The sequence below is a fragment of the Gopherus flavomarginatus genome, chromosome 4, assembly GCF_025201925.1.
Source record: "Gopherus flavomarginatus isolate rGopFla2 chromosome 4, rGopFla2.mat.asm, whole genome shotgun sequence".
Taxonomy (NCBI): domain Eukaryota; kingdom Metazoa; phylum Chordata; order Testudines; family Testudinidae; genus Gopherus; species Gopherus flavomarginatus.
The window spans coordinates 117649852-117672775 of NC_066620.1; the positions used below are offsets into that span (position 1 = coordinate 117649852).

General features: G+C 44.1%; 1 protein-coding gene across 6 annotated transcripts in view; it reads left to right on the forward strand.

The window, feature by feature from the left end:
- The window catches only part of ARHGAP18 (Rho GTPase activating protein 18), a 135605-nt gene that overhangs the window by 66912 nt on the left and 45769 nt on the right, over window positions 1-22924 (forward strand). For 5 of the 6 annotated variants that reach the window (XR_007773889.1, XM_050949607.1, XM_050949609.1 and 2 more), the window contains 3 exons: window positions 11943-12142; window positions 14199-14434; window positions 17362-17437. Coding sequence is in view for 5 of the 6 variants with exons in the window: in XM_050949607.1 (XP_050805564.1) it covers window positions 11943-12142; window positions 14199-14434; window positions 17362-17437 (512 nt within the window). In the remaining variant the exon portion in view is untranslated. The remainder of the gene's footprint in view (window positions 1-11942; window positions 12143-14198; window positions 14435-17361; window positions 17438-22924) is intronic. The other variant, XM_050949611.1, reaches the window with a different exon arrangement.

Sequence of the window (22924 nt, forward strand, 5' to 3'; positions counted from 1 at the left end):
AAAGACACAGGCCAGGTCGTCCCTTACTCCACTCCTCCCTCCCTGCAGCTGGAATCAGCTCCTGTCCCTTCCCTCCTGCGCAGTGCCGAAAGGCTGACGCTGATCACATTCTGGTATGAGCCCTGGCTAAAATCTGGATACGGAGATACGTGACCCTATGTGCCTTCTCTCGTTTTGCCTCGGGAAGGCATGGCACCAGGTACCAGGAGAAGTGGGCCCATCCCAGGGGCCCAGCCAGGCACGGAGGGCGAACAGTGCCAGGCAGGGAGGGTCGGATCGGTATGTCACTCCCCGCCCCACCCTCATATGTGGGAGAGGTGTACGGGAATGTGTGTGTGTGAGACCTCTCCCTGTGTGTGTGTTGGGGGCAGGGAGGGATGTGTGTGTCACCCCTCCCTGTGTGAACCCTAAAGCCTTAAAGATACGAAGGTAAATAAAAAGAATCCAACTCTGCAGTATATCTTTTTAACAGGGGTTCAGTCAACTTGATGTTAATTTGAATGTTTGTACTGCATGTTCTGACTGATTGTCGTTGAACTCGCTTGAATACGAGTAATTTTACCAGGTGTCCCGTATTCAGCATAGGGAAATATGGTCACTCTAGTCATAAACCTTGATTACAGGCTCAGGGACTGTCTTCTTCTTTTTCCTACTTCTAGCAATCTTCTGTTTACTTCAGCATCCTTGCTTGGAGTCCCTAGGCTTAACTGCCATATTACCAATAATATACTATACTACTACAATGCCAGTCTACATTTCCTGGTTCAGCCACATGCTATTAGTCTATTGCTTTCCCGACCATTAATTATTTCCTCCAACAACTTTCTCCTAAAAACCCCACAATGCCCAGTTTTATAAAATAGAAAAATTAAAACCCAAGGCAGAGTTATCCTTCAGTGAGCGGATTGAAACATAGAAATCCAGTAACATGGCACCTTTTTATTAATTGGTAATTCTCAAGCAGTCACTGACACTGAGAAGCTACTTAGCTAACAGTCAGTGTGCCTTGAACGTTGTTGATGCTAGATATGAACTACTGAGAAGGAGATGATTAAGAAACACTCAGGAAGAGTTTGATTTCAGACCAGTGTAATTCAGGAGTAATTTCACTGAAGTCAGTGGAACTCAATCAGTTTAGAACAGCTGTGAGATCAAAATAAAGGCCTCAAGAATTTGAAGGGAAAAAAGCTGCTGTTATGAGTATATAAGACACTGACTAATGTTAAGGGTCATATTTATTTTGCAGGCTGAGAAAAGTAAGCAGCCAAATGCCAAAGGAAAATCCTGAGATAATATTTACACTCATTTCTTCTCACTTCAGTGCTTAGCATAACTAATGTTTAACAATGCCAGTCTGAATCAGTTTTCTTTTCACGTAAATTGTGGCCTCATAATTGTACAAAGGGCACGGTGAATATTATTCATTACAGGAAGGGATTTTTTTCCCCCTGGGTTCCCCCAAAGAGCATGGCAGTTCTTGTCCCTGTGTCGTTGATGGTTCACATAAATGAATACTTCTCCAGTTGGTGGGAAAGAAGATTAGCTCTGTCAAAAGATTGCAATGCAAGTGTGCTTAAGCATATAGAACAATTACTTTATAGCTGGGGTCAAATTTTGTCCTCAGATAAGCAGGCGAAAGTCTCGCTGACTATAATGGGCATTGTGCCCGTTTATCAGAGGGCAGAACTGAGCCTACAGATGATATAATTTTAGATATGATTATCACACTGTTCCCAATCAAATTCTTTAAAGAACAAAATATTTATTGTGACTGAAAGTAGATGTTTCTAGGGTTTGAATGGAGATGACGGTTAAAACTATCTATATTCTTTCCTCTAAGTTAAGGCATACTCTAAATAAATAGATCCCTTCTTTTAAGATTACTTGGAAGAGATGGTATTTTCCAGGACTGACTGAATTTTGTTTTTTTTTTTTTTTTTTTTTTTTTTTTTTGATGGAAAGTGGCTGCTTCCCTCAAATTTCTTTTGGTGGAAAACTGAACACCCACATATTTTTGATGTTTTGGTAAATTTTTAGGCATTTTCTGGGTTTTATTTTATATTTGCTTACTTACAAACAGAATTATTTTTGTTTTCATAGAAATTTTCTGATGAAGAAACCTCCATTTTCCAACCAGCTCTACTATTCTCATAGTTAGGGCCCTACCAAATTCGTGGTCCATTTTGGTCAATTTCACTGTTATAGGAGTTTTAAAATAATAAATTTAACGATTTCAGCTATTTAATCTGAAATTTCACAGTTTTGTAATTGTAGGAGTCCTGCCTCAAAAAGGAGTTGTGAGGAGGATCGCAAGGTTATTGTAAGGGGGATTGCGGGACTGCTACCCTTACTTCTGCGCTGCTGCTGGTGATGCTGCTGCCCTTAGAGCTGGGCAGCTGGGGAAATAAGGATGGCATGGTATGGTATTGCCACTCCTACTCCTGTGCTGCTGCTGGCAGGGTGCTGCCTTCAGAGCTGGGCATCTGGCCAACAGCCGCTGCTCTCTGGCTGCCCAGCTCTAAAGGCAACTCAGAAGTAAGAGTGGCAATACCGTGACCACCCTAAAATAACCTTGCGACTTCCTCCCACCCCCACCCCCACCCGCAACTTCCTTTTGGGTCAGGATCCACAATTTGAGAAATACTGGTCTTTTCCATGAAATCTGCATAGTATAAGGTAAAAGCACACAAAAGACCAGATTTCACAGGGGAAGACCAGATTTCACAGTCTGTGACATATTTTTCATGGCTGTGAATGTGGTAGGGCCCTGCTCATAGTGGAGTGAGCTTAGTGCTTATACAGGTGTGTTGTGGTCTGATTGCTTTTAAGAAAGCAGTCCTCCAGAATGCTTTGGGCAGCTTCTCGACCTGGGGCATATGCTACATTTTGACAATTTTTTTCCATTATAATTTTTCGCCAGAAAAAAGCTTTGCTGTGAGTATAGAATGAAATAATCTAAACACATCTCTGACTCCACCCTTGTATACTTGCAGATGAGATGGGATTTCTGCCACTAATTTTTTTTTTTTTTACATTAAAAATACTTTTCTTACTTGTGCCTCTGCACACTGGACATGCAGAGACCAGGGTGCCTGGAACTGGTGCAGAAACCCAGCTCCAAAGGGGATTCTTCTGAGGCGGTGGAGGGGAATTTTGGAGGTAGGATGAGGGGGACAGCAGGACAAGACCAGATGATCTGTGTCTAGGCAGCTCTATCAGCCGTCCTTCTCTGGAGTCTGCAGCATTGCTTGTTTTCCATAGTTCTCTGTCTCATCGTTTCTGGCACAGTTTGCCTGATGTTTCTGTCTATTGCTCATGTGACGAATGTAACTTACACCAAAAATTACAGGGTCTTGACTATATTTTTAATACATGGCAAAAGTTCCTGGAGCCCTGGACAGAGAGGCTTTAGCATTTTGTATAAATGTCAATAAATATCAGATGCAGGATTGTCGTTGGCAGTGTGAAGCTTCTATATAGGGGACTTTATTTGTTTTGCCAATACGGTGAATACTTGAAAATTATTATTATTAGCACAGGATTGCAGACTGCTACAAAATGTTCAGTAGGGCCAGAGTCACCTTAGACCCACAGTAAGCTTCGAGGTCTGATTCCTTTTATCTGTTCTGCTCTCACTTCCCCCTGAAGGTTAACTGTGCTTTGTTGGCCCAGCAGGAGGAGTGAGTTTCTGAAGGGAAGGGCTGCCACTGAATGCCTAGTTAGCTAACTAAGGCCTTGGCTACACTGGTGCTTTACAGTGCTGCAACTTTCTCACTCAGGGGTGTGAAAAAAACACCCCCCTGAGCGCTGCAAGATACAGCGCTGTAAAGCGCCAGTGTAAACAGTGCTGCAGCGCTGGGAGTGCGGCTCCCAGTGCTGCAGGCTAAACTCCATCAGGATGTGGAGTACGTGCAGCGCTGGGAGAGCTCTCTCCCAGCGCTGGCGCTGTGACCACACTCACACTTCAAAGCGCTGCCATACCCAAGGGACTCTTAGCTCAAATGTTATCCTCACCTGCTGCTGCAGTTTGAGGACAGAAACTGTGTTTAAGATGGATTCAAACCACTAAGGGCTTTAGAGATCAAAGCTAGCACCTTGAGCTAAACCAGGAAGGAAACAGGAAGCCAGTGCAGTTGCTCAGGAGTCCAGTATCTTTCTGATGCTAAACCTACTAGGTAGGTGCACAGCTGCATCCTGCATCAGCTTTAGCTTCTGAGTGCTTTTCAAGTGTAACCCCATGAACATCTCATTATAGCAATAGATCAAGAAGTCACAAGAGGATGGATCACAATGGCAAGTTCCAAACCCATGACAAAGGTCACAGTTGTCTAACCAGACACATGAAAGGTGCATTTATTGGGATAGCCTTTTCCCAAAATCCTCCAGCTACCTGCTACTGGATCTACTCATTATAGTTATCAGTCGTCTGTGATCCTGGAGGTGCATGTAACTGATCATAAACTAACAATACATTGCAACAGCCAAAAGTTTAATACCTCTTTTTTTTTTTTTTTTGCCTTGCAAAAGCCAACCTTAGGACACTAGTCTAGTGTTTGTAAGTGTTTGGAATGTCCTGTACCTTGTGTGGATACACAAGGTCCTGCAAACCCTTACACTCCCCCCCATGCAATTTCTTTCTCCAGCCAAGAGTATTCATCTTTGCAGGTAGGCCAGTCAAATCACATTTCTTACCTCTAGGTCCTGAGCATTCAGTCCAAAGAAGGGGAGCAGAAGGGTAGTGGTGGATATATTGGGTGGCAATTAATTGTCATTAATTAATTTATACCTTGAGCATGGAGAGGGGAAAATAACATTTCTGTAGTGAGTGCTTTTCATCATCAAAAGTACTAAGGCTACGGAGGCAAAGTCCATAAATAGTCTGCATTGTTATCAGACACTCAAGCACTTTCAAAAGCATAATTTGCAAAGGCACCTATGGTATAAAAGAAATCGTGAATTGGACACACATACATGTAGGACTTCTAAAGTTGTTCCGAAATCCTTGTATAACCCATTTCATCTGTATTTCCTTCCTGGAATTGTGTATCAGTTTGTTGGCTGATTAGTGTATTCAACTGGCAGGAAGTATTACCTGTAACTTGAATGACATAGTAGTGAACTTTGCACCCGTAGGATGAAATCTTTGCTGAAGTCAGTAGGAGTTTTGCCATTGGCTTTATGGGGCCAGGATTTCACTCTTGCTTAAATAGTAAATCTGGAGGTAGCAGCTCACTAAATGTTACATTTTATTCAGCAGTTTTCCCTTCTCTACCACTTAAAATGTAAAAGATTTCTGCACTTTCCAAAAACTGTAAATTATAATTCTGAACAATTGTTTACTGGACTGTACCAAAAATCTAGGACTGTACTATCAAACTATATTGGAAGGGTGAGTTTAAAAGTAGTGAAGAAGCAAGCTAGAAAGAGACAAGAAACAAAAGCTAAATACATTTCTTGTCTACATCAGAAAGTTGCAGCGCTGGTGAGGGAGTTACAGCGCTGCAACTTAGGAGGTGTACACATCTGCAGGGCACCACCAGCGCTGCAACTCCCTGTTTGCAGCGCTGGCCGTACTCCCGTTTTGTCTCGGGTGTAGAGGATCCAGCGCTGGTGATCCAGCGCTGGTAATCAAGTATAGTCACTTACCAGCGCTTTTCTTGACCTCCGTGGAATAAGCAGGTATCCCAGCATACCTGAGGAAGCCTCTGGTAATCAAGCTGGTCTCCTTCCCCGGCTTGCTCTCGCGTTCCCCGAACCCCGAGCAAGCAGGTCTCCTTCCCTGAGGTTTGCTGGGTGGTTCCGGGAAGGCGAGAGCAAACCGGGAAAGGAGACCAGCTTCGCCGCGGTTTGCTCTCGCGTTCCGCGAACCCCGAGCAAGCAGGTCTCCTTCCCTGAGGTTTGCTGGGTGGTTCCGGGAAGGCGAGAGCAAACCGGGAAAGGAGACCAGCTTCGCCGCGGTTTGCTCTCGCGTTCCGCGAACCCCGAGCAAGCAGGTCTCCTTCCCTGAGGTTTGCTGGGTGGTTCCGGGAAGGCGAGAGCAAACCGGGAAAGGAGACCAGCTTCGCCGCGGTTTGCTCTCGCGTTCCGCGAACCACCCTGCAAACCGCAGGGAAGGAGACCTGCTTGTTCGGGGAACGCGAGAGCAAACCGCGGCGAAGCTGGTCTCCTTCCCCGGTTTGCTCTCGCGTTCGCCGAACCCCCGAGCAAGCAGGTCTCCTTCCCTGCGGTTTGCAGGGTGGTTCGCGGAACGCGAGAGCAAACCGCGGCGAAGCTGGTCTCCTTCCCCGGTTTGCTCTCGCGTTCCCCGAACAAGCAGGTCTCCTTCCCTGCGGTTTGCAGGGTGGTTCGCGGAACGCGAGAGCAAACCGCGGCGAAGCTGGTCTCCTTCCCCGGTTTGCTCTCGCCTTCCCCAAAACCCCTTGAAGCCGCCCAACAGCGCTGCAGTGTGGCCACATCTAACACCACTTGCAGCGCTGGTTGCTGTAAGTGTGGCCACTCTGCAGCGCTGGCCCTATACAGCTGTACTAATACAGCTGTAACAACCAGCGCTGCAAAATTTTAGATGTAGACATGGCCTTAGATTCATCATGAGGACTACTTTAGCAAACGGTAACAACCTTAACTATAGTGGTGTTAACTTCCCCTGTCCCCATGAAAACCACACCCACTATCATTAAGGTTATAGAAATTGTGCATAGCTTTAAACAATAAAGGAAGCAGGAGGGCAAAGGAAAAGCATGTGGATGAATGGCAAGACAAAAAAAGTTTATTCAAGCAAAAAATGAACCCTTGAAAAATTCTTTACCACAGATAGTGGTAGATAGCTATCCCAAAGCTTGTTGTTAAAGGTAATAAAGAAGAGGCACTGTCAGGGATTGAGGAGTTAAAGGGGACATACTGTCCTAGAACAAACTGATAATTCAGTGGGAGCAAGATCAAACCCTTAAAATCCAATATCAATGGAGCCAGGTGGTATCAATCCAGGAGTACTGAAAGACTTAGAGACTAGTTGAGCTGTTAAAAAACCTATTAAGAAAGCAGTCATCCAGTGAGAGGCAAACTTTTGTTTTGATTAGAAACTTGTGAATAGATGGAAAACAGGGTATGCATATATTGTCAATTTTAAGCATGGAAGGAGGTTAGTGGCAGGGTTTCCCAAGGAATCTTAGTAAGAACATGTATTACTTATCTGGAAAATGAGGACAACAGCAGTGGTAAAATTTGCAGATGCAATTATTTAGGTCACCCATAGAGAAGCCTGCAAGGAACTTAAGAGGGACCTAACAAAGCTAGCTGAGTGAACTTTATGATGGCAGATAAAATTCAATATAGACAGTCCAGAACAGAATCAAGGGGAAATTTCTATCTACAGTATCAAGTCCTCAACTTTCCACAAACCCTTGGAGAAATCCCATTCATGTACTGACCCAGCCTGTTCCTATTTTATCTTTGAAGATCTGTCTTCATTATAGCATAAAGTGATTTGGCTGTTACATTCATTCTGAATGTCTTAGTTGGAAATATCTGGATATTTCTCCCATTAAGGCAATAAAAAAAAACCAGTTATGCTTTTGATTTTTTTTTAAATTTAAATTTACATATGGGAGATAAAGTTCATACTCATATTTTAATGCAATCAGAAAGCAGATATTTACATATCCAGATGCTATCTAGCTGGTTCATTAGAGGCAAACAATACTTCCCACTGAACTCAGCTGCAGCCAGTCAAAATGAACACATTACTCATATAATTCACTAAGCAAACTTCATGTTTTGAGGAGATAAACAGAAATGTAGTGATTTGTATCAGTTATTTTCAGCCAGTCCTTAAGTCAAAAATTTATTTTTATATACTAGCAGACATTTTACTACTTGAACGTTTTTATGGAGAAACAGATGTTGCTTTGTGACAGAGAAACCCAGTCTTCAAAATGAGCAGCATGTCTTGTATAACCCTCTCCCCCCACGACACACTGAAGCTTTGTCAGAATGAGATATATTTATAAAATAACTTGATTCTGTCCATTTTAGAGCTTGTCAACCCTGCAGGTTACTGTGCAGCAAGCCAGGGTATGAATCTGCAGCGCACCAGGTTGCTGTGCAGCAAAGTCCACGTGGATGCTGTTATTGCTCACAGGAAGTCCCAGAGTGTGGCTTGGCACTACTTGAAAATGTCCACATACGATGTTACTGTGTGGCAAGCTGGTGTTTGGCAAGCCCATAGTTTCTAAGCACCTCACAATCTTTAATGTGTTTATCCTCAACACTGAAGTAGGAAAGTACTTTTATCTCCATTTTACAGGCAGATAACTGGGGCACAGAGAGACAGTGGGCTCATCCTCACTGCAGCGTTAGCTCAAATTATCTACGCTGGTTAACTCCTCTTGAGTTAGGCTAGTTCGAGCATGAGAAACCATGCTGCAAAACGCCACTCGGGCTACCTGCAGTGATTGGAATAACGGCATAGAGTAGCGAAGTCCCCACTTCATTACTAGCTCCAGCCGCACTAGCAGTTTAACCCACATCCACTGATGGGCCAGCTTGCTCACAGTTTAAAAAACCATTTAACTTGAGCTAGTGATTTGTGTGTGCAGAGGACAGTCTGGTTAGAGGCAACATTCAAATTATGCCACAAGCTAACACTGCAAGGTCGCACTAAGTCTGTGGTAGAGCAGAGGCTTGAGCCCAGATCTTCAAAGTACCAGTCCATCTTTCCTGTGATTGGTTGCTCAGGGTCCAGTTCAAAGGAAGCACTAGGTTTATGAAAATAACTGTTCAGTACGGCAGACAACTAACTGAAGTTTCCAGATCACAGGCCCTGGTTCTAATGGGGTATTTCAATCACCCTGACATCTGCTGGGAGAGCAATACAGCAACACACAGACAACCCAGGAAGTTTTTGGAAAGTGTTGGGGACAACTTCCTGATACAAGTGCTGGAGGAACCAACTAGGGGCCATGCTCCTCTTGACCTGCTGCTTACAAACAGGGAAGAATTGGTAGGGGAAGTAGAAGTAGGTGGCAACCTGAGCAGCAATGACTATGAGATGATAGAGTTCAGGATCCTCACAAAAGGAAGAAAGGAGAGTAGCAAAATACAGACCCTGGGCTTCAGAAAAACAGACTTCGACTTCCTTCGGGAACTGATGGGCAGGATCCCCTGGGAGGTTAATATGAGGAGGAAAGGAGTCCAGGAAAGCTGACTGTATTTTAAAGAAGCCTCATTGAGGGCACAGGAACAAACCATCCCGATGTGCAGAAAGAATAGCAAATATGGCAGGTGACCAGCTTGGCTTAACAGTGAAATCTTCAGTGAGCTTAAACTGAAAAAGGAAGCTTAAAAGAAGTGGAAATTTGGATAGATGACAAGGGAGGAGTATAAAAGTATTGCTAGAGCATGCAGGGGTGTAATCAGGAAGGCCAAGGCACAACTGGAGTTGCAGCTAGCAGGGGATGTGAAGGGTAACAAGAAGGGTTTCTACAGCTATGTTAGGAAAAAGAAGATGGTCAGGGAAAGTGTGGGACCTTTCCTGAATGGCGGAGGCAATCTAATGACAGGTGATGTGGAAAAAGCTGAAGTACTCAATGCTTTTTTTGCCTCTATCTTCACAGACAAGGTCAGCTCCGAGACTGCTGCGCTGGCAACACAGTATGGGGAGAGGGTGAGCAGCCCTTAGAGGGGAAAGAGCAGGTTAAGGACTATTTAGAAAAGCTGGACATGCAGAAATCTATAGGTCCAGATCTAATGCGTCCAAGGTTGCTGAAGGAGTTGGCTGATGTGATTGCAGAGCGATTGGCCATTATCTTTTGAAAATTCCTGGCAATCGGGGGAAGTCCCGGATGATTGGAAAAAGGCTAATCTAGTGTCCATATTTTAAAAAGGGAAGAAAGAGAACCTGGGGAACTACAGACCAGTCAGGTTCACTTCAGTTCCTGGCAAAATCATGGAGCAGGTCCTCAAGGAAACCATTTTGAAGCACTTGGAGGAGTGGAAGGTGATCAGGAACAGTCAACATGGATTCACCAAGGGCAAGTCATGGTGACCAACCTGATTGCCTTCTGTGATGAGATAACTGGCTCTGTGCGTATGGGGAAAGCAGTGGATGTGATACATCTTGACTTTAGCAAAGCTTTTGATACAGTCACCCACAGTATTCTTGCCAGCAAGTTAAAGAATTATGGATTGAATGAAGGGACTATAAGGTGGATAGAAAGCTGGTTAGATCATTAGACTCAACGGGTAGTGATCAACGGCTCAATGTCTAGTTGGCAGCCGGTATCAAGCAGTATCATGGGGCTGTTTTTTTTTTCAACATCCTTATTAATTATCTGGATGATGGGATGGATTGTACCCTCAGCAAGTTTACAGATGACACTAAGCTGGGAGGAGAGGTAGATATGCTAGAGAGTAGGGATATGGTCCAGAGTGACCTAGACCAATTGGAGGATTGGGCCAAAATAAATCTGAGATTCAACAATGACAAGTGCAGAGTCCTGCACTTAGGAAGGAAGAATCTCATGCACGGCTGCAGGCTGGGGACTGACTAGCTAAGCAGCAGTTCTGCAGAAAAGGATCTGGGGATTACAGTGGACGAGAAGCTGGATATGAGTCAGTGTGCCCTTGTTGCCAAGAAGGCCAATGGCATATTGGGCTGTATTAGTAAGAGCATTGCCAGCAGATCTAGGAAAGTGATTATTTCCCTCTACAGAAGGGATGTGGACAAATTGGAGAGAGTCCAGCAGAGGGCAATGAAGATGATTAGGGTGCTGAGGCACTTGACTTATGAGGAGAGGCTGAGGGAACTGGGGTTATTTAGTCTGCAGAAGAGAAGAGTGAGGGGGGATTTGATAGCAGACTTCAAGTACCTGAAGGGGTTTCGAATGAGGATGGATCTCGGCTGTTCTCAGTGATGGCAGATGGCAGAACAAGAAGCACTGGTCTTAAGTTGCAGTGAGGGAGGTCTAGGTTGGATTTTAGGAAACACTATTTCACTAGGAGGGTGATGAAGTACTGGAATAGGTTACGTAGTGAGGTGGTGGAATCTCTATCCTTAGAGGTTTTTAAGGCTTGGCTTGACAAAGCTCTGGCTGGGATGATTTCGTTGGTGTTGGTCCTGCTCTGAGCAGGGAATTGGACTAGATGACCTCCTGAGGTCTCTTCCAACTCTAATATTCTATGATTAGCGTGTTACTTGGATGGGAAATCCTGGCTTAGTATACATTGTAAGTAGCAAAATTGATGTTGAAATTTATGAATAATCTAAAACACGTATTAATGTAAAAACTCCCCTCCCTCTCAGCCAGAACAGTTGTATTAGGCCATGAACCTTGCCTCTTCTGAATGTTATTGAGGACAAGTAGTCAGTATCTTCATCAGTAGAAGCTGCAGCGGTAATGCCTTATCCACAATTTGAATACCAAGCACTTCCTCATTTAATTATCAAGCAGCTTGTTTTTCAACATAAATCACCCTTGGGAATTTGCTCATATTTTAGAAGTTTATCATTATATGCAGACACTCATGGACAGAGATGTAATTCATAGCGGAGCTGGAGGAGAAATGATTGCTAGTTACTGGAAAAACATCTCCTGTTATTGAACATCCGTGGAGCTAAATTTGGGATATTGTTAAAACTAGTGAAACTTTTTTAATAAAACTCAGATTAATTTCAGAGAACTTGGAATCCATTCTCTCCTCCCTTCCCCCAATACTTGGCCTCCATGAAAATGCTCTGTTGGGCTTCCAGATTTAGAAGATGTGCATAGTGGAGATGTTAACTTAAAACATACCAGACAAAGTGTAATTAGTGTCTTCTTGTTCATTTCAGTGTTAAGTTTGCTTTTATATCTTTGTCAGTTAACACTAATTGTCTGTTCTGATATCTCTGTATCTTGCACTCTGAATCATTTACTGAAGATTAATTTGTTTGTGTATTCTTATAGCCGCAGATCTGGCCAGTATACAATGAACCATGACAACTCTAAGAAGTCCACAGAGAGGCCACAAATTGACCGCTCAAGTTCCCAGGATTCCTTGGATGAGTTGTCTATGGATGACTATTGGAAAGAACTTGAGAACATCCATGAAACCAGCAAAAATAATCATAGAGAGCAAGAAGTGATTGTGGTGAAAGAGCCTGATGGTAACATTTTGATGAATGATTATTTTAGTGGCCACTGATTTTGAGTCATCTTAGGATTTATTTTCAGAGGTGCTGAGGATCCAACAACTCCAAATGAGTCAATAGGACGTACCCAGCACTTCTACAAACTAGGCCTTGGGTGCCTTAAATTGGACACCCAAAAAATGAGGTACCCAAAATTAGTGGCTGCTTTAAAAAAAAAATCTGTCCTTAAAGAGTTATGCCAGAAGAGATAAAATACCAGTTTTGTTTTTCCTTAAAAGGTATTTCCAGATGTTCTTTATTTTCAAATTATTCTAGTTTAAACTTTATAGACAGATTTATATTCTTGTAAGAAGAAAAGGATTTGTTACTACAATTCGTAATTACAATAGGTAAGATAAAATTGCATAATGGGCATACAATCTCATGCTTCAGAACAGAAGCCAACCACTGACTGCCTGGGTTTAAGAAGCAACAACTCCTATGCTTGTGACATGGTATCATCTATGATGGGGGTTTTAGACCTTCCTGCAAAAAATCAGGTACAAGTTCCTGTTGGAGACAGGATTATGGACGAGGTGGACTGATCCAATATGGCAACCGCCGACTTTTCCAATAAAGATCCAAAGCCCTGAATACCAGAATGTAAAAGTAATGTAAATGTAAAGTAAAGATTTATATTCAACAATATGGCGTGGCTTCCCCCAGAGATACAAAATTGTTAGGAAAAACCCCCACACAATTCTGAAAATGATAAATTAAAGTTTTGGGGTGGGATTTTCAAAGATGATCAGGGAGTTAAGAGCACAAGTCTCATAGACTTTCAGGGAGCCTTGGGCTCATACTAGCTCCTGTAGGCACTCTTTCCTGAGTTTTGTCAGAGTAACAAGTTCAGGCAATGGCCCCAATGCAGTAACAAATGCTTAATACAGACTCCACTGCTGTTCAGTAAGAACTCTACTCTTTCATTTGTCCATGAATGCAAAGATGCTCACCGGGGTTTAAGAGAAACTAGGCTACAATGAATAACAATATTGAAGAGTATGTGCCAGATTCATATCTCAGATAAACTGATGTCAGTCCAGGGCTACTCCATTGACTTAACTGAGATGAGACTCCAGCTCTATATACTTAATGACCATTAAAAACTTGAGGGCAACATGAAAGGTCAGCACAATCCACTCCACATCAGTACAGGGTTTGGTAGCAATTTTTAAAAAAGCACCATTATGTAACATTTGTTTGAAGCGTACAGGTTATATTACACTCTTGGTCAATTGCAATAATTAACAGATGCCTTCTGCTTTAAGATACATTATCAGCTAGAAACAACAAAGCAATGATCATCTTACTGGATATCAGTACAGATAATAGACGGCATCAGTAGAGATAATTAAAAATTGCCTTAAAATCGCCTATTAGATTGAATCACCCCTGATCAAATTGAACTAGATCACACTAGTGAAAAGCTATAGGAATTAATGTACTAGAAAAACAAGGCAAACAAATTTAAGTTAATGGTATAAAAAGATTGAGAACTGAACTATAAATAAAGTGGTGCTGGTTAAAGGCTTTCAAGCTTCCTCTTCTCCCCCCCCCCCACTGCCTCCACTGGAATAGGGACAGTTGTCAGAGAAACAGATCTTTACTGCTTAATTAGAAGTTGAAACAGTGAAGCGCAGTAAGGGTCATGTTTATAAATGCTTATGAAGGATTAATTCATAAAATTAATAAGCCTGTTATGAGATAGATGGTTATAAGCACCTCATCTTAAGGTGTTATAGACTCTTATAAACCACCTATTGACTTGTCAGACTCTATCACAATCTACAGTAAAATATTTTTTTTTAAAAAAGGTTCATCACCTATTAACTGTTTAGACACCATAAGCATCCCCTTAATAGAATGTGTGACCATGCTAAGAATTGCACTCCACTTGCAGATCCTCCTGGACCTTTTCCTGTAGGTTCACACAGACTACACTGTGTGACTTTAACTCATTGTGCTCCGCTACAGAGCTCAGACCCAAAATCTAGCATTTGTCCTTTGATTTTTCTCTTCTCTCCTGGCACAGAGGGAGAGTTGGAAGAAGAGTGGTTAAAGGAAGCTGGACTGTCAAACCTTTTTAGTGAGAGCACAGGAGAGTCCCTAGACAGCATGGTGTTTCTGTCCACATTGACGCGAACTCAGACAGCAGCAGTACAGAAGCGAGTGGAGACTGTCTCACAAACCCTGAGGAAAAAAAACAAGCCGTACCAGGTTCCTGACGTCAGAGATATCTTCAGGCAACAAAGTGATTCAAAGGAAAAAGTAAGCTCCTTAGGGTGGTTTGTCTTTGTTCTGCTCTGCTAAAACACTGGTTGGCCTTTTCAGAAGGATTCAGTACTGGCATAGTTCTGCTCCCTAAAGTCAATAGTAAAACTCCCATTGACTTCAGTGGCAGCAAGGTTAGGCCAATGCTGAATACTTTTAGCACATAGAGTGGAGTTTTCAAAAGAAAATATTAAGCATAAAAAGGAAGAGCTATTCTTCCCTACACAGGAGTAAGCCACACATGGGAGAAGAAACTTGGATTCAGTTTAGGGAGTTGCCTGGTAACTTTTCTGTTGAAAGAGTTGGGGTTTGACCTCTTCTCCCCTCCAGCCCGCCAAGGCAGCAGCTAGGCCTTCAACTGGGAGAAGACACTGATCTGATGGTGGCACAGGGCCATCCACATGGAGGCCTTGTTCCTTGACATTTACTTTGTGGCCACTTGCCCTCATTTTTGTTCCTGAGCATTGTACTTCAAGTGGTGGCAGCGAGGTGGAGAAACTGAGACCGGTTGATTTTCCCCCCACACTTGACTCATCCCTTCTAACACCGTGGAACTAAAATTCTCCAGAGGAAGTTTGTAAGATACATGCTGCAGAGACAGAACTTCCCCTTCACCAAGATCAAGCTCCCCTCTGCGTATGGATGGAGAGGGGAATATGGGACTTGGGACAGTTAGTTCTGCAAAACATTCTGAGGCCCATTTTGTATGAAACAGGTTATACCAAAAAGTGAAGTTGTGTTCTTATGTTATACAGTGTTATACTGTTACGTCGCAGAGGTGGGATCAAATGCACTTTAGAGCAGTGTCATTTCACTCTTAACTATGTTAATTCAGCATGGAAAAAGGACATTCAAGTTCTTGTATTCAAGCCATAAGTTATGCAGCACAAACAAGTACCTGTAATCCTGCAGCATGTACCAAAGAGAAGGGTCTAAATTTAAAAAAAAAAAGAAGAAAAATCTCCCTATCACTGTCCCTTCCATGCCACAAAACAGGAGTGAAGCCACTCTGCTGCTGATACTCCAACCTAATACAGCTTCTGCCCGTCTTTTGTATCCCTCCTCTGCCAACAGTAAAGAGGTAGGACAGGAAAAAAGCTATAGAGTCATGGATCCTTCCATGACATCCTTCCTTGCCATGTCCTCAAAGAGCAGCTATGTGACTTCACTGAGAGCCTTCTGGAGCTATGCTCATTGTGCACTGGGATTGCATATCCCCTTCAAAAGCCCCCTACCTCCTGCTCTGCCCCACTCCAGCGCTGGGGAACAGCAGTAGTTCTGGCGCTCTCTGCACCCACAGAGGTAGGAGTAGGATTTGCCTTTCAGGATCTTGGATTTTAAAACAAAATGAACCTGACTTGCTTTTTTACCAGAGTTTTGCAGTTCACTGTTCTCCCCAAGTCTTGGGCTGTACAGCACTTATCTAAAATGCTAGGCAAGAGCTAGATCACACAGCATCTGGTAAACATTCAGGGCTGTTCAGGGAGTTAATAAAACTTTAATATGGAAATAAGAAACTATATGGACCAAGAGTATAAAGATTTCCTGGCAAATTCCGAATACTGTATCCGTAGTAATCTTAGACATAAACAAGCAATGGAACTTCAGAAGTCTTGTTTGTTTACAAACTCAGGGCTGGATTGTAGTTGGCCCTGCAAGGCTGCACTATGGGAGCAAAAATGGCACAAGTGGCCTTTGTCCTCCCTCCCTCTTGGCCCTGCATTCCACAAAGGGACAGCTCCAGGTCACAGCACGCCAAGCGCGTGCTTGGGGCGGCACGCTGCTGGTGGCACTGTGCCGGTTGCAGGGAGGGCGTCAGGCGGCTCTGGTGGAGCTGCCACAGGCTTGGCTGCGGAGGGTCCGCTGCTCCCGCGGCTCTGGTGGACCTCCTGCAGACACGCCTGCAGCTGCTCCACCGGCAGAAGCACCTGCGGGAGGTCCACTGGAGCCGCGGGAGCATCGGACCTTCCTCAGAAACGCCTGTGGGAGGTCCACCGGAGCCGCGGGACCGGCGAGCGACAGAGCGCCCCCCGCGGCTTGCCGCCGTGCTTGGGGCGGCGAAATTGCTAGAGCTGGCCCTGTTGGAATGGCCCAGCCCTGCTGTTGCTGGGAATGCAAACAGTATGCTCAGCTAACATTGCTAGCCTCCTCCCACAAGGACTGGGATGACAGCAGGGCTAGAGCTGTCCTGGACCCATCACATTACAGGAGGGAGTGGATGCTACATTCTGCACCAGGGTGACAGTGCTTCTGCTGCAGCTTGCACTTTTGGGCTGAGTCAATCAGAATTCCTCCTGGGAGCTCCCATTGAAATAAAATAATAATAATACCTAATTCCTACATAGTGCTTTTCACTCATACATCTCAAAGCACTTTACAAAGGAGGTCAGCGTTATATGCCTCTTTTACAGATAAAGAAACTGAGCCACTGTGAGGTTAAAGTGACTTGCCGAAGGTCACACAGCAGGCCAGGGGCAAAGCCAGGAACTGAACTCGGGTCTCCTGAGTCCCAGTTCTGTGCCTATATTATATATAATCTCCCCTCTACATCCCTGCCAGTGCAGACTGTGGCTTTAATTCAAATTCTAGCCTTTCCCATTCATTTTGCATATTATGGTGAAGCAGTAGTGACACCAGAACTAAGTTTGTGTCTAATTGTGTTTCTGGTTGAGAGACTTAATTTCTTATGTCCCATGTCTGATTAAGAGGCTCTTATCAAACACGCCAGTCCCACAACTGACAGTCCATGGGTGGACTGCTGCACCCCCATGGAGTCCCATTGACTTCAGAGGGGCTCTCCTGACTTGCAAGTCTACCCACACACAGGATCAGGGCCAAAGGAGTTGCTTACATTCTGTCATTTGCTGTAATAAGTAATTGGTATTTGAGCTTAGAGATGGTTTGATTTCTTTTTGCTTTTTTAGGTCTCTGGTGAGAGTGAGCCCTCATCTGTGACAGCAAGAGAGAATAAAAGTGAAGCTCAAGATGAAGTGACAGATGGTAATGCTGAGCAGCTTCTATGCTCTTTTTTTATTTTTTTTTTGTTCCATAGTGTCTTAGCTTCACGGCATACTGAAAAACAAGTCCACGTTTTCAGTAACATTTCAGAGAAAAAAAGCAACTGGATAAATTGTATGAATGTAGCTGTGGCCCACATCTTTCCAAGTTTGTAACATTTTAAAATGCATTTATGGATGGTGTCCTTTGAAAAGTCTGGTAAATCTTGTGGTGATTTTACAGCAGAACAATCTGATAAAGGTCCGCTCTAATAGCGGATTCTCAGCTCTTCATTTTTATCCCTTTGGTTGTCTCTCTTCTGCACTTTCAACACAAGAAACAAGCTGTGGATAAGCTGATCAGTAAAGAGGACAGAGCAAAAGCAAAAGAACTAAGAAGAATGTAAGGATTTGCTATATAGTTAGGGCTCAAAGTGAGAGAAATTATTGTGTTTGACTATATTCATGGAGAGAACAGAAAGCAGGGGAGAGTTCCCTGCCTTTAGGGGTAGGTTCTGCCCTGCCCTGTCCAGTTGAACAACAGGGTCAGGTACAGAGAGAGGGCATAAAGATCAGCCCACACAGGGACAGGGCCTAATTGCAGCCCTTCAATGAAATCTTGGCCTCCCTAAAATCAATGGCAAAACTCCCAATGATTTCACTGAATCCAGATTTCACCCCTTGTGCTTGACAGTAGCTCATCAGCCCCTGTAGTAAGGGGTTGTGGCTGGTTTGCATGACTCCTGGAGCTCCTGTTGGAGCTATGCAGCTGCTCACCACTTGCAACAGTACCCTGGACCATAAAGGTACAATGAAGTCATAGTTCCAGCCGCTCAAGTCCTGAATTTGCTCTAAATACTTCTACTATTTTTCTAGAGACTTACTCTTTTTCCTTAAAAAAACCAAACAAACAAGTGATTGGAGAGCATCTAAATCAGGGTGGGGAAACATTTTGGCCCGAGGGTCACATTTGTGTGGGGAAATTGCATGCAGGGACAAGGCAGGAGGTTAGGGTGTGGGAGGGGGTGTGATCAGAGGAGGGTTGTAGGGTGTATGTGGGACTCAGGGAAGGGGGCTGGGGTGGAGGAGGGGTGCACAGTGCAGGAAGGGGCTCAGGGCAGGGGTACAGGAGGGGTGCAGAGTGCAGAAGGGGGCTCAGCAGGGGGTCGGGGTGCAGGAGGGATGTGGGGTGTGGCAGGGGGCTCGGTGGAGCTTTGGGGTGCAGGAGGATGCAAGGTGTGGCAGGGGGCTCAGGGCAGGGAGTCGGGGTGCAGGAGGGGTGCAAGCTTCAGTCTGGCGCCGCTTACCTGGAGCGGCTCCAGCGCAGCGCGCATGGGGGGCTAGGGCAGGCTCCCGGCCTGCCTGCCTTGACCCCACGCCGCTCTCGGAAGCGGCCACCACCATGTCCCTGTGGCGGCAGAGGGCTCCTTGTGCTGCACTTGCCTGTGGGTACCTCCTCTAAAGCTCCCATTGGCCGCGGAAGGTTCTCTGCACCTTGAAGTCTTTAAACCATGATTTGAGGACTTCAGTGGCTCAGATACAGGTTTGCTACAGGAGTGGGTGGATGAGATTCTGTGGCCTGTGTTGTGCAGGAGGTCAGACTAAGCTCAGAAGGGACCATTATGATCATCTAAAGTCTATGAATGGGAGCTGTGGGGGGCGGTGCCTGGAGGCCCGGGCAGCACATGGAGCCCCCTGCCCCTGGGGGCCGCAGGGACATGGTGCTGGCTGCTGCTGGGCTCGGCGCTGGGTCCACGGTACCACTGGGGTGGAAATCCAGCGGGCCAGATCCAAAGCCCTGACAGGGCAGATGTGGCCCGTGGGTTGTAGTTTTCCCACCCTTGATCTGGATATTATGCTGAACACTTTGTAGCTACATAGACAGGAAGACTGATTAACCACCTCCAAATTTTAGCAAGTATTTTGGAGAAATAGCTAACGGGGATAAAAACAGGAACGATGAATAACAAAACATAAACAATGTAAAGAGAGAGGGGGGGATAGAAGTGAGACCCACACAATTCTTGTGTTTCCAGAAGCATTATTAATCTTACCCTCTCCTGATCTCAGCAAACCTTTTGTTGATAAGAACTGTGAACAACTGGGAGAGCTGCCAAAATGCTGGGTCAGCACAAAGGAAGGAAGAGAAGCCTGGTGCTTGTGTCAATAAACTACACTAAAATTTGGGGCTGGAAGATTACCAAGCAATTATTGCAGTGTTTTATCACATCTGGTGCTTTTTTTCAGTAGCCCCGATGAACCTTTTTAGAAATGGGAAGTTCTGAAAGGCAAATTCCATATGTTAGCTCTCCCCAGCACAGATTGCGATAGGCAAGGCAAATGCAGCCTACTTACATCCTAATACACTTCTGCTTTTGCCAACATGCCAAAGTGGGCTCTGCTCCTGAAATTAGAACAAGAAGAAAATCAGTTCATTTTTGCAGGAAAGCCATCCAACTTGAGCTGCAATAAAAACTGCTGCGCCTGTTTCAGGGTTGTGCCACGATCCCTTTCTTCAAGACTAATGGTGTTATGTAAACAGTGATTGGCTTTAAAGGCAATAAATAAACATTGTCTGGGGTTTGAATGACACCAAATACCTATGTAAAGTTAAAATGCTTTTACCAGTTTTACCTGAAAAGTACACTAGTATCATTTGTTATAATAGATTTTTACTTCTTTTTAGAAATTTAAATAATACTGTTGCCTCTGTTTTCTATGTTCCACTTTTTTAAACTTGTTAATGGATGTGAAATCTATGGTTTGTCATATTCTGAAAGCGATGATTGCTCCTAGTTAGGTATCTGAAGCATCCATTTCTCAAGAGCGTTAAGAGTGCCAAATTGAGGATGGTGATGTTATAATAATACCTTGCTCTTTTTATCAGCAGATCTCAACCTGTTTTACAGAGGTGTTCATAGGATCTCTAGCCCCATTTTATAGAAGGGAAAATGAGACACGATCACAAGCAGGCCAGTAGGAGATCCGGGACTAGAACTAAGGTCTCTTGAGTCCAATGCTCTGTCCACTAGGCCACTCTGCCTACTACTGCTATTGATAATTACACTGAAAATTCCATGGAGCAGGTGAACTGAGATTCTTTGAGCCTGTTTCCACTCTCCTTCTTCTTCTACCCTAACCTAAACTCTTCCTTGGTTGAACAGATATCAGCAAACGTGAAAGGGTCCCCATTGTTCACATTTTTTGTTCTTTCCTGACTGGCCCAATCCAGGGGGGACAGTTCAATCTAGTCAATTAGTCCTAGTATGTTTAGTATCCATGGGGAGGTTCATTTATTTGGATTTCTTGAAACCTCTATCTCCATGGCTTTTGTGTGTGTATCTACAAAACAAACAAAAATAAAATTCAAAGGACATGTATTGAGCTGCCAAACATCATTTACCAGGCTACCTGCTTTATGCGTAACAGAAATTATAAAAATCTCACATATTTAACCATCAACAACCCTCACTCCTTTATCAAAAACCCAAACAAAAAATCACAGCATGCCCTGAAGGTAAATAGATGCAGTGCTCTTTAGATGATTGTGTACAGGAGCTGAGTTAAGGATAGTGAGAACATGTGCTACTTCCTCAGGAAAAGATATGCTAAGAAAAAAACAAAAAAAATCTGAGAACTCACCACTCAGAGTAGCAACAGCCAGAGACAAAATGACTAATGTGGGGCTGAAGCTGGTTGTTTCTTCCAGATTTAAAGGGCCAGCTTCCAGGGTAAGCATGCTGAGTAAGATGCTTTTGGAAGGGTAAACCCAAAGCATAATGATCAGGCAGTTAGAAAACAGATCTTGCTAAGGGACTTTCAGCTAAGACCTGGAGGGACTAGAGCTTAGTTGAAAGACACTCTGAAATTTCCAGAATTAGGGCCAGATCCTCAGCTGGCAACGCTCCAATGATTTTAGTAAAACTGTGCTCATAAATAGGCTCTGGGAATATGGCCTTGAAGTGTCTAGTACCTGACCCAACACTCACTGACAGATATCCATTGGCTTTAAAGGGAGTTAGACTAGATCCTATGCCAGCTGGGCATGTCTTTCCCTTGTTTTCTGATTATGCAAATTCCCACATCCCTTATATACATCAGTTGACTCCTTTGCTTGACGTTTACCATCACTTAACCAAAAGAAACCTATAGACACTTTTCCAGCCACTGTCCCATCACTAGCTTCTTTCCTTCTTTCCTGGGTGACTGTTAGCCTGAGAACCTCCTCTGAGTTTGATTGCAGCGCTAGTACACGAGTAGATATGATACATGGATGTAACCTATATAGGTCACAAACAACTCTAGTTGGAAACTAATATACAGACTGTAGACCAGTGGCATAGTGTGCTCCATCTGGGCCCATTCATGGTTGCCTTGCAAGCCCACTGTGTTGGATGTGTCAGCACAAAGGGGCTACAAAGCAGCCCGCCCCCCCAGGGTATATTTCTAGGTGAAGAATGCCCCCCCCCCCACACACACACTCCACAGGTGCTCCTGGGGCAGGAAGTGTTTCAGGGCAGGCAAGAGGTGGGGCAAGCCACCTCCCTCAGGCTCTGCACCAGGCCTAGCCTCAGGGTAAGGGGGGGACTCAGCCCTCTGTGACACATGTCCACTGTGAGACATTTGAGGTCAGCAGCATTTATAAACTCTTCCAGGTTGGCCCCAGGAATGTGGATGTCAGTCAGGAAAGAATGAGGCATGGTTGGGAGTGGGAGAGAATGGTTCTCTTTAAATGGAGACTGCCCCATGTATCTGTCCAGGAAGGAGCAAGGAGGCCCACAAAATGCCCTAGTGATTCCTAGAAGTCCCTAATCCCCCCTTTCAGCACCGATGGAAGAGAGGGAATGATGGAAAAGTGAGAGATGTTTGTTTGCTAGTTTCAGCTTACTGCACACAGTACAACATTTGTTTCCCAAACTGTTCATAAATATAGTCTACTGTGTTGGAGCCTGTTCTGCTCCCATAGGAGACTGTGGCCAAACTCCCTTTGTCTTCAATGGAAGTAGGATCAGGCTCCAAACATTCTGTGTAGTAGTTTTCCTATTCCAAATTGAGAGAAAAATCACCCAAACCCCAAAATAAGGTCTATTTTTGCCTCAATTACATAAGTCATTGAAGTCAGTGGCAGTAGTACCCTTGTAACTGAAGGAAGAATTGAATCTCCTTGAAGGTAACTTAAAGGAAAAAATGGAACTGTGCCCTTATTTGCTTCTTTATGGTGTATAAATAAGGCCTGAAACATTTTTTCAAAAGTTTTTCTTTCTACCTTTTTTTAAATGTTAGAAATAAATGACTGTGCTACCTGAAAGACTCTCTGTTTGGAGAGCTAGTGAAACAATGACAGTCTAAAACTGTCTGTTAGTTTGTGTGTATAAATTCAATGACCAATTATCCTTTTTATGAAGAACATGTTAATTAAAGATGAAACCACTCCACCCCTCCAATAAAAATCTGAGACCTAACGGTTACATAAGTCAGAGTATACAGTATA